Source organism: Oncorhynchus keta, chromosome 14 (genome assembly GCF_023373465.1).
Source record: "Oncorhynchus keta strain PuntledgeMale-10-30-2019 chromosome 14, Oket_V2, whole genome shotgun sequence".
Lineage (NCBI taxonomy): Eukaryota > Metazoa > Chordata > Actinopteri > Salmoniformes > Salmonidae > Oncorhynchus > Oncorhynchus keta.
Genome location: NC_068434.1, coordinates 2,625,044 through 2,644,388, shown reverse-complemented (window position 1 = coordinate 2,644,388; position 19,345 = coordinate 2,625,044). Strand labels below are relative to the sequence as shown.

Sequence of the window (19,345 nt, the reverse complement as noted above, 5' to 3'; positions counted from 1 at the left end):
AATTTGTAAGTCGCTCTGGATAAGAGCGTCTGCTAAATGACTTAAATGTAAATGTAAATGTAAAAAACACACAAAAAAGGGCTTTCTGGAAAAACTATCTGACAGTCATCTGACTAGTCATCACCTGGTAGGGATTTCTTCCACGTGGTGTCCCAGGAGGTGTTAAGGGAGGCGGTCTGGTAGTAGGACTCGGCTGTGGGTTGGGGCTGTACGGCCACCGCAGCGGCTACCGCAGAGCTAGCTACGGGTTGCTGGTAGTACTGCTTGGGGTCGTAGGTTACCGCTGGGGCCGTGGACCGTACGTAGGAGTAGGAGTCCTGTAAAACAGAGACACAGTGGAGTCAGGGAAAAGAAACACTGAGGAGGAGGAGTCCTGTAAAACAGAGACACAGTAAAGTTAGGGAAGAGAAACACGGAGGAGGAGGAGTCCTGTAAAACAGAGACACAGTGGAGTCAGGGAAAAGAAACACGGAGGAGGAGGAGGAGTCCTGTAAAAACAGAGACACAGTAAAGTCAGGGAAAAGAAACACGGAGGAGGAGGAGTCCTGTAAAACAGAGACACAGTGGAGTCAGGGAAAAGAAACACGGAGGAGGAGTCCTGTAAAACAGAGACACAGTGGAGTCAGGGAAAAGAAACACGGAGGAGGAGGAACAAACACCACGGAGATGTTGGTCTGTTTCAGTACATTCAGCATCCTGATCATTTCACTTTGTTTAATCCATGCTGGGGAATGTGCAGCTGCACACTGGGAGAAGGTACGAAGGAGCCTTTAGCTACAGGTCAAGAGTTCATTCGGGCACTTCTTTAGACTAGCAGACACAGACAATGTGCTTAATTAAATACATATTTAGTCTAGTCATCACAGCATACGAATGAATAGTAATTAAAAGAGACCGTCTTATCAGTAGAGTTGTGATCACTACTGACAGAGGAGTTATCTGGGGGTTAAAAATAAAAATCACAAGCTGCAGTTTAAACCAAAGTAGTTCTCTCAATCCTTCAGCCCATCTGGGCTCCAGATTGACGGAGACTTTCACAGAATAACAAACAAGCAGATGTGAGGTCCAACACCTTGATTCAATCAACTTGAGGATTCTTGGGGTGAGGAATAACAACTTCTGTGTGACTTTAAATATTTGAAAAATATATATTAAAAAAATAAAAATAAAAAATTGGAGGGCACGTTCTCAAAAACAAATCCTGAAGCTTCAAATTCTCCCCCAATGCTGTTTTGCAACCCTTTTTGGGCTAGTGTTAAAACTGCCTCAGAACACCGCCCAGCCCAGGTTTAAGAAAGCTTTAAAGATTAAATGAACACTCCAAAACACTAACATGTTGAATATAACATTGAGGTGGAATGTCAGTTACCTGGTATCCTACCTGGTAGTTCTGGGACGTGACAGGGGGGGGCGGCGGGGGGACGTCCGGCTGGCGTGCGTAGCCGTAGTCTGCGGTGGCGTGCGCCGCCTGGTACCCTCCGTAGGCTGCGGCAGTGGCTGCTGCTGCCACGGCGACAGGGGCAGGCCTGGCTACGGCGACTGTGGCGCCGGTGGGAGCGTAGGCTGCTGCCACGGAGTGGGCCGCCATCGGTGCCTGGTGTACGGTGTAGCTGGCCACGGTGGTAGGGTGGGTGTAGGCCACCCCCGCAGCTGGCTGCTGACTGGAGAGAGAGGGAGAGAGAGGTCTGACTCTGCTGAGAAGGAAAGTCAGTACCGAGGCTGTGGCGACATTGTGGTGGTGCTGATGTAGGCCAGGGATGGGTAGGGGGGGTCCGGAGGGTGTGAGTCAACTTCCCCCTAAGGAATTTGGAGCATTTATTTTTTTTCTACATTTAATTGTCATTTCCTGAAACCTAGAGTACAGAGTCTTAAACTCTGGTGAATCCTAAATTAAATTGAGACGGTCTCAAAGACACATTTTTTGGGGGTTAAATTTAGGGCTAATGATTATTCTAAATTAGTCGGTATCTTTATGTGGATAATCTAGCGAAAAATGTAAACTTGCTTAAAATGTTGTTCTGAATAATTTAATTACTGGAGTCAATGTCCATTTTACTGTAGAAAATGTGGAAACTGAACTCAACTGGGGCTATATGGAGCTCGTTTCAGATCGCCATCTCTGACCTTATCCATCAGATCTGACGACTAGGCTACCAGCCAATCAACATGCCTTGTTGATTGGCAGAGGAGAGCGAGATAGTCGTTTCTCCTCGCCACAAGTCCACTGATTGGCTCAACTCCCACTTCAAGACGGTGGAGTCAAAAACCACAATGTGTCAACTACAATTAGAAAGGTAATCTGGCAATCTGGCCTCTGGTGTCCCAGGAGGTCTAAATGAGTCCCTGATTAGAGGGGAACAATGAAGACAAATGCACTGGCATACAGTTTGAAGGATCTACATCGTTCATCAATTTAATAAAAATGTTTTATCAATTTAGGAAATGAAAGCCAGCCTAATATGCTTCCTTAGGTTTCTAAAAATAACCCTGTAGAAAGATGGCAGGCTGTCGGCATGTTTAAAAATGAAGAATGATTTAAGGAATGCCTTGAATATTTGACAACACTCACTGAGCGAGCAAGAGAGAAATCACAGCATCAAAAATTGGGGAGCCAGGTGTTGAAATAGGAAAGGAAAGAAAGAACAGGAAAGAGAAGGAGCGACAGAGCGAGCGAGCGAGGCAAAGCGCGGAGGCGAGAGAATGGAGGTATTCAGGAAAATCCTTTGATTATTTCCCTGATGAGCAGCAGACCAAAAGAGATCGCTGAGTGGAGGAGAGTGCAGTGTGTAGCCCCGGGCCTACTCCTTCCAACATACAGACTAAGCACTACCGTTGACCAGGTCCGTCTAGTGGGCTCAAGAGGCGTCACTACAGACCCTGGTTCAAATCCAGGCTGTATGTTGCCTGTATGTTGCCTAGCTAAATAAAAAAAGGTTAAATTACAAAATAAGTTGAAATTGTTGCATGTTGCGTTATTTTTTGTATGGTAGTAGTTTAAAAAAAGTCGTAAAAAAAAAAGAGGTCGTCAAGTTCTCATTAAAATGCGTCAACTCAGTCAATTTAAATCACAGTATGGTTTTATTACCCATATAGCCTCGCGTGCATTACCCATATAGCCGCGCGTGCATTACCCATATAGCCGCGCGTGCATTACCCATATAGCCGCGCGTGCATTACCCATATAGCCGCGCGTGCATTACCCATATAGCCGCGCGTGCATTACCCATATAGCCGCGCGTGCATTACCCATATAGCCGCGCGTGCATTACCCATATATAGCGTGCATTACCCCGCGTGCATTACCCATTACCGTGCATTATATAGCCGCGCGTGCATTACCCATATAGCCGCGCGTGCATTACCCATATAGCCGCGCGTGCATTACCCATATAGCCGCGCGTGCATTACCCATATAGCCGCGCGTGCATTACCCATATAGCCGCGCGTGCATTACCCATATAGCCTCGCGTGCATTACCCATATAGCCTCGCGTGCATTACCCATATAGCCTCGCGTGCATTACCCATATAGCCTCGCGTGCATTACCCATATAGCCTTGCGTGCCCATTCCTCAAAACATAGAAGAAAATCAACTACAGAACGCTCACATGCAAGTCGTGTCACCATGCCGACTGCCTTTCTAAACGCCAACTAATTCCTCTAAATTCCAAGATGTGCAGAGAGGTCTGGTCTATAAGAAGAAGGGCATCCATCTTGATGTCAGTCTCAATGAGCCCGTTTTAAATCATTCAAAATGGCTGATCACGCTTCGTGTTTTATTAAAATCGTATGTACGGGATACACCAGCCAATGAAACGCTTACTTGCGCAACAATACATTTATGAAAGATAAAAGTAAAATGTCACGGTAGAATAGAACAAATATTTTTAGCATAATACAGGATGGCACAATTTATAGTCCAATATTTACACACGTTTTGGGAAAAGGAGCAAGTGTTTAAAATTGTGAAGACGAAGAACCTAATGTTAGTAGTAGCAGTTGTGATGTGTGTGTGTGTGTGTGTGTGTGTGTGGAATCAGAGCAGGTCAGTCCAGTTTAACTGTTCAGCAGTCTGATGGCTTAAAGACAGAAACTCAGAGCCTAAATGGACTTCATGTTCTGATACCGTTGGGCAGGCGCTAACGGAGTGAACAGCTCGTGGCTGGGATGTGTGGGGTCTTTGACGATGCCGGGCACGTACGCCATGTTGATTTTGTCCATCCACACCAGACGAGGTCAGGACACGCAGGTTGAAATATCAAACACTCTGAACCAACTATAACAAAAAAATAAATAAAACAAACATTCATGGAAATTTAGCTAGCTAGTTAGCAAAAAAATTTGTCCTGGGAGATAAGTAGACCCCCTACTTTCTATAGGCCGACTCGTCGTTGATCATCAGGCCTATAACAGTGGTCAGCACACTTGACGGAGTTAATCACCTCGTAGTCGTGGGTGAACCAGTTCGTTACGCATCACCTCGTAGTCGTGGGTGAACCAGTTCGTTACGCATCACCTCGTAGTCGTGGGTACACCAGTACACCTGTGTTACGAGTGGAGGTTGTTGCCGATCCTCACGTCGGCCGGTGGTCTGCCCGCCAGGAAGACCAGGACCCAGTGGCAGAGGGTACAGAGCTCTGAGCTTGGAGTGAAACAATGGTGTTGAACGCTGAACTGTGGTCAATGAACAACATTCTCATGTAGGTGTTCCTGTTGTCCAGGTGTGTTCGGGCTGTGTGAATAGTGATGGAAATAGCAACTTCCGTGGATCTGCCCATCCCCAGCCCATCCCCAGCCCAGCCCATGCCCAGCCCATGCCCAGCCCATGCCCAGCCCATGCAGGTAGCGGGAGGCTGATTGGAATGGGTCCAGTGGGCCTGGCATGCTGGCCTTAATGACCAGCCTCTCAAAGCACTTCATGATGACCGAGGGGAGTGCGACAGTCACTCCTCGTAATCGTCGCGTGTCACTGGGTCATCAGGGTTAATTTGTGCTGACATTGAATGCTACAGTACGGGCTCGCGGCGTGGTACGGATGTCTCTGTTCATCTAGGGGTTTTGATTGGGGTTTGTCCGGGTTGTTTTTGTGGGCAACATAGGGCTGGGCAATATGGTCTAAAAATCTTCTCAATTTCTTCAAAATGTGGCGATTCACATTTTTACGTAATTATTCATACCTCTGAGTCAATACTTTGTAGAAGCACCTTTGGCAGCGGTTACAGCTGTGAGTGTTTCTGGGTAAATCTAAGAGCTTCTCACACCTGGATTGGCCAACATTTGCCAATTATTATTTTCAAAATTCTTCAAGCTCTGTCAAATAGGTTGATCATTGCTAGACAACCATTCAAGTCTTGCCATAGATTTCAAGTAGACTTAAGTCAAAACTAACTTGGACTTGGTAAGCAACTCCAGTGTAGATTTGTCTTCGTGTTTTAGTACATTGTCCTGCCGAAAGGTCACTAGTACTCAGTAACGTGATGTATTGGATTTTCCTCAAACATAACACTTTGTATTCAGAACAAAAAGTGAATTGCTTCATCACAATTATTTTGCAGTATTACTTCAGTGCCTTGTTGCAAACAGGATTCATGTTTTGGAATATTTGTTTTCTGTACAGGCTTCATTCTTTTCACTCTTGTCATTTAGGTTAGTATTGTGGAGTAACTACAATGTTGTTGATCCATCCTCAGTTTTCTCCTGTCACAGCCATTAAACTCTAACTGTTTTAAAGCCACCATTGGCCTCATGGTGAAATCCCTGAGTGGTTTCCTTCCTCTCCAGCAACTGAGTTAGGAAGGGCACCTGTCCTTTGTAGTGACTGGGTGTATTGATACACCATCCAAAGTGTAAATAATAATATCACCCATGCTCAAAGGGATATTCAATGTTTGCTACCAAGAGGTGCCCTTCCTTGCGAGGCATTGGAAAACCTCCCTGGTCATTGTGGTTGAAATTCACTGCTCAACCATACAGATAATTGCATGTGGAGATGAGGTAGTGATTTAAAAGTACATGTTAAATACTATTATTGCACACAGTGAGTCCATGCAATGTATTATGGGACTGGTTTGTGAAATTGACTCCTGAACTTATTATTTGGGCAAATAACAAGTGTTTAAATACTTGACTTCATTTTTTAATTAAAAAAAAAATGTTTTTTAAGTCATTTGTAAAAAGTTAAACATAAATTCCATTGACTGTATATATTTTATTCTATTTTAAATTGTGTAACAACAAAATGTGGGACAACGACATGGTTGTGATATTTCGCTTTAAAAACATGGACTTCTTAAGGAAGTAGCAGAATACAGTTCCCTGGCAGTCAGTCACTCAGCGGCGTTTCAGAGCGCCACCTATAGTTTTTGATAAAACTCAAACTTTCATTAAAATACACATTCAAGGTAGTGAATTAAAGCTACACTCGTTGTGAATCTATCCACCGAGTCAGATTTGTAAAATGCTTTTCGGAGAAAGCATGAGAAGCTATTATCTGATAGCATGTAACATCCCAAAAGACCCGCAGGGGACGTGAACAAAATAATTAGCATAGTCGGTGCTACACAAACAAAATATAAAACATTCATTACCTTTGACCATCTTCTTTGTTGGCACTCCTAGATGTCCCATAATCACTATTGGGTCTTTTTTTTTTCGATTAAATCGGTCCATATATAGCCTAGATATCGATCTATGAAGACTGTGATCAACGAAAAAAAAAAATAGCTTTTAACGTAACGTCATTTTTTTTAATTAAAAAAGTCAACGATAAACTTTCACAAAACACTTCGAAATACTTTTGTAATGCAACTTTAGGTATTAGTAAACGTTAATAAGCGATCAAATTGATCACGAGGCAAATTATATTCTATAGCTGTGAGTCTGGAAATAATGTCCGGGTAAATCTCAACCAAAATATCCGGTCGGAGACCGGAAGAACTGCTCTGCCTTGTGTCTGTTTGACCAAGAAAAAAAAAAAAAAAAAAAAAAAAAAGAGTAGGCAAGACTGTTGACATCGTGTGGAAGCTGGAGGTATTGCAACCTCGGCTCCATTTAATGGGGGTCACTTTTGAAGTTGCGCATGGATATATTTTTCCATTTTCAGTGATCAGATTTTCCTGCACTTTGATGAAACGCACGTTCTGTTAGTCACAGCCGTGATTTAACCAGTTTTAGAAACGTCTGAGTGTTTTCTATCCACACATACTAATCATATGCATATACTATAGTCCTGGCATGAGTAGCAGGGCGCTGAAATGTTGCGCGATTTTTAACAAAAAAATTGCGAAAATTCGCAGCTTCCTTAAGAGGTTAATTAACGTCACCCGCGACAAAGAGGAGACCCTTTTACAGTTTGCAGAGCGGCGCCTTGGTGTTTGCTTGTGACGGTATGTACACAGCTTTGAAAACACGCAAAATCCCTCGGCATACAGTGCATTCAGAAAGTATTCCTTCACTTTGTTAAATTACAGCCAATGGATCAACATTACCCCCCCCCTTTCAATCTACGCACAATTATTATTATTATTTTTCACCTTTATTCAAGATAAAGTAGTGCAACAAAAAGAACAGTTACACAAACAATAACAAACATTTATCCATTTATGTACAGTGTGTGCAAATGAAGTAAGGAGGCAATAAAAATGCCAATAGTGGCTAAAGTATTTACAATTCTGCAATTTACACCGGAGTGATATATATGCGCAGACGAGGATGTGCAGTAGAAATACTGGTGTGCAAAAGAGCAGAAAAACAAAAATGGGGATGAGGTAGTTGGTTGGATGGACTATTTACAGATGGGCTGTGTACAACTGCACCGACCGGTAAGCTGCTCTGACAGCTGATGCTTGAAGTTAGTGAGGGAGATGCAAGTCTCCAACTTCAATAATTTTTGCAATTCCTTCCAGTCATTGGCAGCAGAGAACTGGAAGGAAAGGCAGCCAAAGGAGGAATTGGCTTTGGGGGTGACCAGTGAGATATACCCGCTGGAGCGCGTGCCACGTACGGGTGGGTGATGCTATGGTGACCAGTGAGCTGAATAAGGCGGAGCTTTACCTATCAGGCAAAGACTTATAGATGACCTGGAGCCAGTGGGTTTGGCAATGAGTATGAAGCGAGGGCCAGCCAACGTGAGCGAACAGGTCGCAGTGGTGGGTAGTATATGGGGTATATATTGGTAACAAAACAGATTGCACTGTGATATAGACTGCATCCAATTTGCTGAGTAAAGTGTTGGAGGCCATTTTGTAAATGACATCACCGAAGTCAAGGATCGGTAGGATGGTCAGTTTTACGAGGGTACATTTGGCAGCATGAGTGAAGGAGGCTTTGTTGCGAAATAGGAAGCTGACTAATTTTGCTGATTTAATTTTGGATTGGAGATGCTTAATGCGAGTCTGGAGGGAGAGTTTACAGTCTAACCAGACACCTAGGTATTTATAGTTGTCCACATATTCTAAGTCAGAGCCGTCCAGAGTAGTGATGCTGGCCCGCCTGTCCAGTTTTACTAAATGCATGTAGAATGTCTGTAATGCACAGAACCCTGATCTAGAACCTAATGTAGAATGTGTATTTAATGCACAGAACCCTGATCTAGAACCTAATGTAAATGTGTATTTAATGCACAGAACCCTGATCTAGAACGTGTATTTAATGCACAGAACCCTGATCTAGAACCTAATGTAAATGTGTATTTAATGCACAGAACCCTGATCTAGAACCTAATGTAGAATGTGTATTTAATGCACAGAACCCTGATCTAGAATCGGGCGGGTGCAGGCAGCGTTTAAGAGCAGTTGGAGGCCACGGAAGGAGAGATGTATGGCGTTGAAGCTCGTCTGGAGGTTTGTTAACAGTGTCCAAAGGGCCAGATGTATACAAAATGGTGTCTGCGGAGAGGTGGATCAGGAGCGACATCATTGATATATATATACAGAGAAAAGAGTCAGCCCAACAATAACCCATAATGTCAAGAGCAAAAACTTTAGTCAACTCAGAGTTCATCTTGGGATTACCGGTCATATCAAAGTGGCTCACCTTTTAGCCAGGTACATTTTCTATGGTAATGACTCAGGGCTGACTCAGGGCTGACTCAGGGCTGACTCAGGGCTGACTCAGGGCTGACTCAGGGCTGACTCCACGCGAGGTAAGGACCAATGAAATCAGATTCCTCATCATTTGACGGATTAAATATTTTTATTAAATCAACATTTTTGTTTAAAAAATAAAAGATAAAAATACTTGTGTGACGTGATTTTAAACTTCCCACAATGCAACACTAAAACAAAGTATATCAATAGGAGTTGGGGGGGGGAAAGGTTGTGGTCGTGACAATAAGTAATAAAAGACAGCGTTTCTAAAATCCTATTTCACAATTGTATTTATTTTACCTTTATTTAACTAGGCAAGTCAGTTAAGAACAAATTCTTATTTTCAATGACGGCCTAGGAACAGTGGGTTAACTGCCTGTTCAGGGGCAGAACGACAGATTTGTACCTTGTCAGCTCGGAGGTTTGAACTTGCAACCTTCCGGTTACTAGTCCAACGCTCTAATCACTAGGCTACCCTGCTGAATTTGCAATAACTTTTTTTCCCCCCATTTAAAAATGTTGCCGCAAAAAAAATGTTTTTAAGTGGAACTGACTCGACCATTGATTGATGTTTCAGCTTTTCCCGCAGTGATAAGTTCAGTGTTCGACTAGTGACATGCAGTTACAAGCCTGCTAGAGTTAGCAGCTCGTTACCCTTACCAGAAGCAACAGTTCGATCCATGTGGAAAATCTGGTTGAATAGCAGTCAAGTGTCGTTAAAAAAATAAAAAATAAATAAATAAACAATTCCCCAACATCCCTCTGAGATTGGAAGGTTTGCTCTGAGTTAAGTTTATTTAGGGAGAAAGTTAGAGGCATAAATATATTGTAAGTCGCTCTGGATAAGAGCGTCTGCTAAATGACTTAAATGTAAATGTATCACAGCCAACAAATATACATTCCCTGTTACTGTAATGGTGAGGGGTTAACATCCCTCTGAGATATTTGTGCGTCTCACGCTCCTCACTCAAGTATTCATGATTCAGTCAGAACTATCTGTAAATCATGGTAGCAGCCACTTTAGATGAAGTGTTTAGAAATATATTATATTCTTATTTACAATTTTTAAAAAGCGACACAATATCACCCATTTATTTCTATCGTGCAATTTTTTTTACCTGAAATACTAAACTTTTTACTACACCTAAAAAAAAAAAATTTTTAAATAGGGAGACATGCTTTTACTACACCTCCCCAGGAAAAAAAAAAAATGTTTTAAATAGGAGACATGCTGTAATTGTCTCCCCAGGAAAACAGGAACAGGAAGGGGGTGCCTATCCCCAGGAAGGGCCCCCGCTGCTCTATCCCCAGGAAGGGCCCCCGCTGCTCTATCCCCAGGAAGGGCACCCGCTGCTTTAGCTACATCGAAATGTGGATCCTAATCACATATCAAATAATACTTAAGAGGTAGATTTAGCATTAAAAAAATACAATAAAAAAAAGCAGACATTTCAGTTATACCTGACCTCTACCCAAAACAGCCAACTGCAAAAGCAGCAGAAACATTGAGTATCACAGGTAGCATTTTGGTCATATCTGAACCAGATATAACAGACCATTCCACAAAATGAGTAGCATTCTGTTTTAGAAACATGCGCACTCAGAATTAGTTAAAAGTCATTTGGTACCAATTCCCTCATAGTTAAAACCAAACTCAGTTAAAAACCAAACTCAGTTAGACAACAAAATATCACATTTCCTTTTCTGGTGTAATATATCTGGAAAAATGGAATGAAATGCTTAAAATTTGTGATTTGTCTCATTTGAAAAGTTATTCAAATAAAGTTTTATACACAGATTAAATCACTGAAGAAGATATTGTGTACCGTTGTCCCATTCATTTCCTTATGGACGATTTCACACCATTGGTCTCTCTGACAACAGAGGGGAGGAGGGGAGGGGGATGAAGCCATTTTGTCCAGTGGTCAGCAAGCTGACAGGGCAGAAAGAGCCACCATGCTCTGCCTGCTAATGCCATGAAGAATAGTCTTGGCTTTCCATCAATGAGCTCTAAGCTGCAGGAAACGTGCTTTCAAAAAGAGATGCAGGGAAATTGCTCTGAAAAATCATTTAAGAACGGCACCCCACAACTAAAAACGTCATTAAAACGTCACCACCTAATAGGCCGAACTGTTTCTCATTAAAACTGGTGTGTTTATGGGTTAAATGGCACAATCCTCTTGGTACGACAATCTAAGTTATCAACTTTAGTCGACTTGGATAGAAATATTGGGTAGCAGCTGTGTTCTAGTAAACCAAATCATTCTAAAGGACTCTAGATTAGCTGTGTTCTAGTAAACCAAATCATTCTAAAGGACTCTAGATTAGCTGTGTTCTAGTAAACCAAACATTTTAAAGGACTCTAGATTAGCTGTGTTCTAGTAAACCAAATCATTCTAAAGGACTCTAGATTAGCTGTGTTCTAGTAAACCAAACATTCTAAAGGACTCTAGATTAGCTGTGTTCTAGTAAACCAAATCATTCTAAAGGACTCTAGATTAGCTGTGTTCTAGTAAACCAAACATTCTAAAGGACTCTAGATTAGCTGTGTTCTAGTAAACCAAACCATTCTAAATGACTCTAGATTAGCTGTGTTCTAGTAAACCAAACATTCTAAAGGACTCTAGATTAGCTGTGTTCTAGTAAACCAAATCATTCTAAAGGACTCTAGATTAGCTGTGCTTTTGGTAGGTTTGTGATAGGTGACTCTAGATTAGCTGTGCTTTTGGTAGGTTTGTGATAGGTGACTCTAGATTAGCTGTGCTTTAGGTAGGTTTGTGATAGGTGACAGCAAGATACAGAGTCTTGCAAAAGTATTCAAATCCCTTAGATTTGACATTGTGTTAAAACGTGGGATTTAAAAACGTTCATTTTGTGTCAACAATCTACACAAAATACTCTAAAATGTCAAAGTGGAAGAACTTCTATAAAATAAAATAAAGATTAAAACAAAAAAAAGTAACTCGGTCATTGCAAAATAACACAGACAGTTCATTCCGACAGAATTCAGACCTTGACATTTTCCACATTTTGTAACATTACAGCCTTATTCTAAAATGTATTTAGTTGTTTTCCCATCCCTTGTCAACCTACACATAATAGATACATTTTTACAAATAAAAAAAACTGAAGTATTCAAACCCTTTTGGCAGCGATTGTTGGAAGGTGTTGGAAGGTGAACCTTCGCCCAGACAAAGGTCCTGAGCACTCTTGGGCAGGATTCCATCAAGGATCTCTCTGTACTTTGATCCTTTCATCTATCCCGGACTAGTATGCCAGTACCTGCCGCTGAAAAACATCCCACAGCACGCACCACGCTTCACCGTAGGGATGGTGACCGGTTTCCTCCAGATGTGACGCTTGGCATTTAGGCCAAATAGTTTCATCTTGGTTTCATCAGACCAGAGAATCTTGTCTGAGATACCTATAAGTGGGCTGTCATTGGGGCTGACGCGGTGACCGTATCACGTAGATGTTCAGGAGTCATGAAGGTTTACTCTCAGGTTAAGGACCTGTCACTGCAAACTTAAAGGTTCTCAATGATGTCACCATTGCCCTAGATTCTAAGCAATGTTGTGCTACTATTTTTATTGACTTGGCCAAAGCTTTTGATACGGTAGACCATTCCATTCTTGTGGGCCGGCTAACGAGTATTGGTGTCTCGGAGGAGTCTATGGCCTGGTTTGCCAACTACCCCTCTCAAAGACTGCAGTGTATAAAGTCAGAACATATGTTGTCTCAGCCACTGCCTGTCACCAAGGGAGGACACCAAGGCTCAATCCTAGGCCCCACGCTCTTCTCAATTTACATCAACATAACAGGCAGTAGGAACCTCTCATCCATTTACAGTTGAAGTCGGAAGTTTACATCCACTTAGGTTGGAGTCATTAAAACTCATTTTTCAACTACTTCACAAATGTCTTTTTAACAAAGTATAGTTTTGGCAAGTCGGGATAGGACATCTACTGTATGCGTGACAAGTAATATTTCCAACAATTGTTTAAAGAAAGATTACTTAACTTATAACTCACTGTATCATAATTCCAGTGGTTCAGAGGTTTACATACACTAAGTTGACTGTGCCTTTAAACAGCTTGGAAAATTCTAGAAGATGATGTCATTAGAAGCTTCTGATAGGCTAATTGACTTCATTTGAGTCAATTGGAGGTGTACCTGTGGATGTATTTCAAGGCCTACCTTCAAACTCAGTGCCTCTTTGCTTGACATCATGGGAAAATCAAAAGAAATCAGCCAAGACCTCAGAAACAAAATTGGAGACCTTCACAAGTCTGGTTCATCTTTGGGAGCAATTTCCAAAACGCCTAAAGGTAGCACGTTCATCTGTACAAACAATAGTACGCAAGTATAAACACCATGGGACCACGCAGCTGTCATACCACTCAGGAAGGAGACGCGGTCTCCTAGAGATGAACGTACTTTGGTGCAAAAAGTGCAAATTAATCCCAGAAAAGCAGCAAAGGACCTTGTGAAGATGCTGGAGGAAACAAGTACAAAAGTATCTATATCCACAGTAAAAACGAGTCCTATATCGACATAGCCTGAAAGGCCGCTCAGCAAGGAAGAAGCCACTGCTCCACAACCGCCATGAAAAGCCAGACTACGGTTTGCAACTGCACATGGGGACAAAGATCGTACTTTTTGGAGAAATGTTCTCTGGTCTGATGTAACAAAAATAGAACTGTTTGGCCATAATGGCCATCGTTATGTTTGGAGGAAAAAGGGGGAGGCTTGCAAGCCAAAGGACACCATCCCAACCGGGGTGGCAGCATCATGTTGTGGGGATGCTTTGCTGCAGGAGGGACTGGTGCACTTCACAAAATAGATGGCTTCATGAGACAGGAAAATTATGTGGATATATTGAAACAACATCTCAAGACATCAGTCAGGAAGTTAAAGCTTGGTCGCAAATGGATCTTCCAAATGGACAATGACCCCAAGCATACTTCCAAAATTGTGGCAAAAATGGCTTAAGGACAACAAAGTCAAAGTATTGGAGTGGCCATCACAAAGCCATAACCTCACACCTATAAAACATTTGTAGGCAGAACTGAAAAAGTGTGTGCGAGCAAGGAGGCCTACAAACCTGACTCAGTTACACCAGCTCTGTCAGGAGGAATGGGCCAAAATTCACCCAACTTATTCTGGGAAATTTGTGGAAAGCTATCTCAAACATTTGACTCAAGTTAAACAATTTAAAGGCAATGCTACCAAATACTAATTGTGTGTATGTAAACTTCTGACCCACTGGGAATGTGATGAAAGAAAAAAGCTGAAACAAATCACTACTATTATTCTGACATTTCACATTCTTAAAATAAAGTGGTGATCCTAACTGACCTAAGACAGGGAATTTTTACTAGGATTAAATGTCAAGAATTGTGAAAAACAGAGTTTAAATGTATTTGGCTAAGGTGTAAGTAAACTTTCAACTTCAACTGTATATGCAGAAGATAGTCTTATACTCAGCTGGCCCCTCCCTGGATTTTGTGTTAAACGCTCTACAACAAAGCTTTCTTAGTGTCCAACAAGCTTTCTCTACCCTTAACCTTAAATTCGCAACAGCCTTAAAAGGTTAACCTTGTTCTGAACACCTCCAAAACAAAGGTCATGTGGTTTGGTAAGAAGAATGCCCCTCTCCCCACAGGTGTGATTACTACCTCTGAGGGTTTAGAGCTTGAGGTGGTCACCTCATACAAGTACTTGGGAGTTTGGCTAGACGGTACACTGTCCTTCTCTCAGCACTTATCAAAGAAGCAGGCTAAAGTTAAATCTAGACATGGTTTCCTCTATCGTAATCACTCCTCTTTCACCCCAGCTGCCAAACAAACCCTGATTCAGATGACCATCCTACCCATGCTAGATGACATAATTTATAGACCAACAGGTAAGGGTGCTCTGGAACGGCTAGATGTTCTTTACCATTCGGCCATCCGATTTGCCACCAATGCTCCTTATAGGACACATCACTGCACTCTATACTCCTCTGTAAACTGGTCATCTCTGTATAACCGGCACAAGACCCACTGGTTGATGCTTATTTATAAAACCCTCTTCGGCCTCACTCCCCCTATCTGAGATATCTGCTGCAGCCCTCATCCTTCACATACAACACCCGTTCTGACAGTCACTTTCTGTTAAAGGTCCCCAAAGCACACATCCCTGGGTCGCTCCTCTTTTCAGTTCGCTGCAGCTAGCGACTGGAACGAGCTGCAACAAACACTCAAACTGGACAGTTTTATCTCCATCTCATTCAAAGACTCAATCATGGACACTGACAGTTGTGGCTGCTTTGCTTATTGTATTGTCGTCTCTACCTTCTTGCCCTTTGTGCTGTTGTCTGTACAATGTTATGTGTTGTCACCATGCTGTGTTGTCACCATGCTGTGTTGTCACCATGCTGTGTTGTCACCATGCTGTGTTGTCACCATGCTGTGTTGTCACCATGCTGTGTTGTCACCATGCTGTGTTGTCACCATGCTGTGTTGTCACCATGCTGTGTTGTCACCATGCTGTGTTGTCACCATGCTGTGTTGTCACCATGCTGTGTTGTCACCATGCTGTGTTGTCACCATGCTGTGTTGTCACCATGCTGTGTTGTCACCATGCTGTGTTGTCACCATGCTGTGTTGTCACCATGCTGTGTTGTCACCATGCTGTGTTGTCACCATGCTGTGTTGTCACCATGCTGTGTTGTCACCTTAGGTTTCTTTTTATGTAGTGTTGTCGGTCTTGTCGTGATGCGTGTTTTATATGTTTATTTTCTATCCCAGCACTCACCGCAGGAGGCCTTTTGGTAGGCAGTTATTGTAAATAAGAATTTGTTCTTAACCGACTTGCCTAGTTAAATAAATAAAATAAAAAATACATGTATTTTTCCAGCAGCATTTAGTTTCAGGACTGGGTTTTATTTTAATGTTACCACCTACCAACCATTGTTTATTAAATCAGAAACCGCTGCGAAGTCGAAGGCTCTTCTGTATCTACAGAAGTCAGGTCATTTATACTGAGCAGAGCTGTTGAGTGTTTATACTGGAACTGATGCCTACCATCAACCAATCATGTCAATGACCTACCATCAACCAATCATGTCAATGTGGAGCTAACAGAGCAGAGCTGCACTGTCAGAAAATGTGGGGTACGGAGATCAATTAGGCCTGTGCATGCTAGTTAGCTAAGTTACATATGGTTAGCAAGATAGCTAGTTTTCGAATGTTACCATGCTAGCTACACTGACAGCTGTCAGTGCCCCATTTGTTGATGTTTATTCCTAGCCACCGTGCTTCTACATCTGCATTGCTTACTGTTTGGGGTTTTAGGCTGGGTTTCTGTACAGCACTGTGACATCGGCTGATGTAAAAAATATATATAAAAAATATAAAAAGGGCTTTATAAAATTTGATTGACTATTAACTCCATGCGTAATTTCCCACAACCAATTATTGAATATGTATAAGTAACCTTCTAATTAAAATCGGAGGTGGAACCAAAGCGTGCATTTCCCAGAGGACAGGATATTACGGCAAAGTGGAGGCCGCAACTTCCTCTGGGGAATCCTTTAAAGGTCCGGGATCCTTGGGACATGTGTGCCCCCCCCCCCCATTGAAGTGTATATATTTTTTTATTGGCTAGGTTAGGGTTAAAGGTAGTGAAGGTCCCTAGGATCCCTGATAACACCGACCGTCCTTTTAAAATTGGGTTCCCGCGGTGATGGATCGCATATTTCCAATTCCAAGGAGTCATATCCTACCTGTACTGTGCAGCACCACCGTGGGTAAATCCAAAGTAGTTGCCGGTAGCCATTTTGGCATCTTCACCAAGCCGGCTGGGCACTGCAGGAAGGGGACAAAGATACATCGAGGGTGAACGGTGGGTTAGGTAGCTAGGTGCTGTTTGAAGCAAGACCCCCGCATACAGTACACTGCAGAGGCGTTAAAACAGGCAGAAAGAGCACTTCAAGGACACACCGACAAAAAAACCCACCCCCAGCTTTCCTCGTAAATGTTATAAATTATTAATCGTTAAGTCTTGTTACCTAATTTAATCGTTTTTATTAACGTTAACTCACCATAGGTGAAGGAGACCACTGGACATATAGGAATCATTGGGTTCGTATTTTCTGACGAACTCTTGTCTTGTAACCCTGCGTATTTATATGAGAAGGTCGGACCAGGAAATGGACCAGGCGCACATGCGCACTGCATGCAGATATACATGGGAATTGTAGTTCTATTAGGCCTCTGATTATTTTTATTTTTTTCCGATGTCGACCGACTTGGTCAAACCATAATATCAAATTATCAGTGGTGGAAAAAGTACCCAGTTGTCATAGTTTAATAGAGAATGACTCAAGTAAATGTGAAAGTCACCCAGTAAAATATTACTTGAGTAAAAGTAAAAAAGTATTTGATATTATGTACTGTATATTTTCGCTACACCGGCAATAACATCTGCTAAACATGTGTATGTGACAAATAACATATGATTTGATTTTTCAGTATCGAAAGTAAATTTAATTTCTAAAATATTAAGTATCAAAGGTAAAAGCATGAATCATTTCAAATTCCTTATATTACGCAAACGAGACGGTACCATTTAAAAAAAATGAATGGATAAACAGAGGCACACTCCAACACTCAGACATTCAAAATGTAACTAGTACTTTTGAGTGTCAGGGAAATGTATGTTGAAAAAAGTACTTTATTTTCTTTAGGAATGTAGTGAAGTAAAAGTAAAAGTTGTCAAAAATATAAATAGTAAAGTAAACTCCTTAAGTGGTTCTTTCAAGTATTTTTACTTAAGTACTTTGCACCACTGCAAATAAATATATTATTTATATGAAATGTATCTATGCATTGTGTTGAACTATTATAAGGAAATTAACAACATCATTTGGTTATATTTTTCTCTCATTGGCTAAGGTGTACATCATTTGTGTGTGTGGAGGGGGTGAGTTTTAATGACACCAACCTAAGTGTATGTAAACTTCCGACTTCAACTGTATATTGATCACATTCCCTGTGTATGATGTCATATATTTTGATACATTGAATGATAATATTGTGCTACCTTATATAATGTTACTTACCCTACATTATTCATCTCATATGTATACGTATATACTGTACTCTACATCATCTACTGCATCTTTATGTAATACATGTATCACTAGCCACTTTAAACAATGTTACCTTATATAATGTTACTTATATTACGCAAACGAGACGGTATGGTCATATATTTTGATACATGTATCACTGGAAACTTTAAACAATGCTACCTTATATAATGTTACTTACCCTACATTATTCATCTCATATGTATATACTGTACTCGATACCATCTACTGTATGCTGCTCTGTACCATCACTCATTCATATATCCTTATGTACATATTCCTTATCCCCTTACACTGTGTATAAGACAGTAGTTTTGGAATTGTTAGTTAGATTACTTGTTGGTTATCACTGCATTGTCGGAACTAGAAGTACAAGCATTTCGCTACACTCGCATTAACATCTGCTAACCATGTGTATGTGACAAATAAAATTTGATTTGATTTGAAACTAAGCTATAATTTTTTTAAAACCTGTTTCAGGAAGTGATGTCACTGAGTACTGCCCCTATGTGTAGGTCCTTCTACCCCCACCTGGGATATGGATGCCTGAGGAAGACTTAAGGGTCTAAATGTTAAATAAATATAACCTAAGAGCGTGAGCAGATGTTAGCAGATGTTAATGTGAGTGTAGTGAAATGCTTGTGCTTCTACTTCCGAACGTGCAGTAACATCTAATGAGTAATCAAACAATTTCACAACAACTACCCTATACACACACACACACACACACACACACACACACACACACACACACACACACACACACACACACACACACACACACACACGTGTAAAGGAGTGAATAAGAATATGTACATGGGAAGGCAGGGTAGCCTAGTGGTTAGAGAGTTGGACTAGTAACTGGAAGGTTGCAAGTCCAAACCCCCGAGCTGACAAGGTACAAATCTGTCGTTCTGCCCCCTGTACAGGCAGTTAACCCACTCTTCCTAGGCCGTCATTGAAAATAAGAATTTGTTGTAGTGCTGTAGTTTCTAACTAAATGCTTGTGTTCCTAGCTCCAACAGTGCAGTAATATCTAACTAAATGATTGTGTTCCTAGCTCCAACAGTGCAGTAGTATCTAACTAAATGCTTGTGTTCCTAGCTCCAACAATGCAGTAATA

The 19,345-nt window shown here is 41.6% G+C and overlaps 1 protein-coding gene across 6 annotated transcripts in view; it reads right to left on the bottom strand.

The window, feature by feature from the left end:
• Positions 1–17,303, bottom strand: part of LOC118376611 (zinc finger RNA-binding protein-like) — a 52,584-nt gene extending 35,281 nt beyond the window's left edge. For 4 of the 6 annotated variants that reach the window (XM_052460826.1, XM_052460828.1, XM_052460829.1 and 1 more), the window contains exons 1-4: positions 17,173–17,303; positions 16,855–16,936; positions 1,370–1,661; positions 125–317 (exon numbers count right to left, since the gene is read on the bottom strand). In XM_052460826.1, coding sequence (XP_052316786.1) covers positions 125–317; positions 1,370–1,661; positions 16,855–16,936; positions 17,173–17,209 — 604 coding nt within the window. In that variant the 5' untranslated portion in view covers positions 17,210–17,303. The remainder of the gene's footprint in view (positions 1–124; positions 318–1,369; positions 1,662–16,854; positions 16,937–17,172) is intronic. The other 2 variants (XM_052460827.1, XM_052460831.1) reach the window with 1 other exon arrangement.
• Between the last annotated feature and the right edge of the window lie 2,042 nt (positions 17,304–19,345).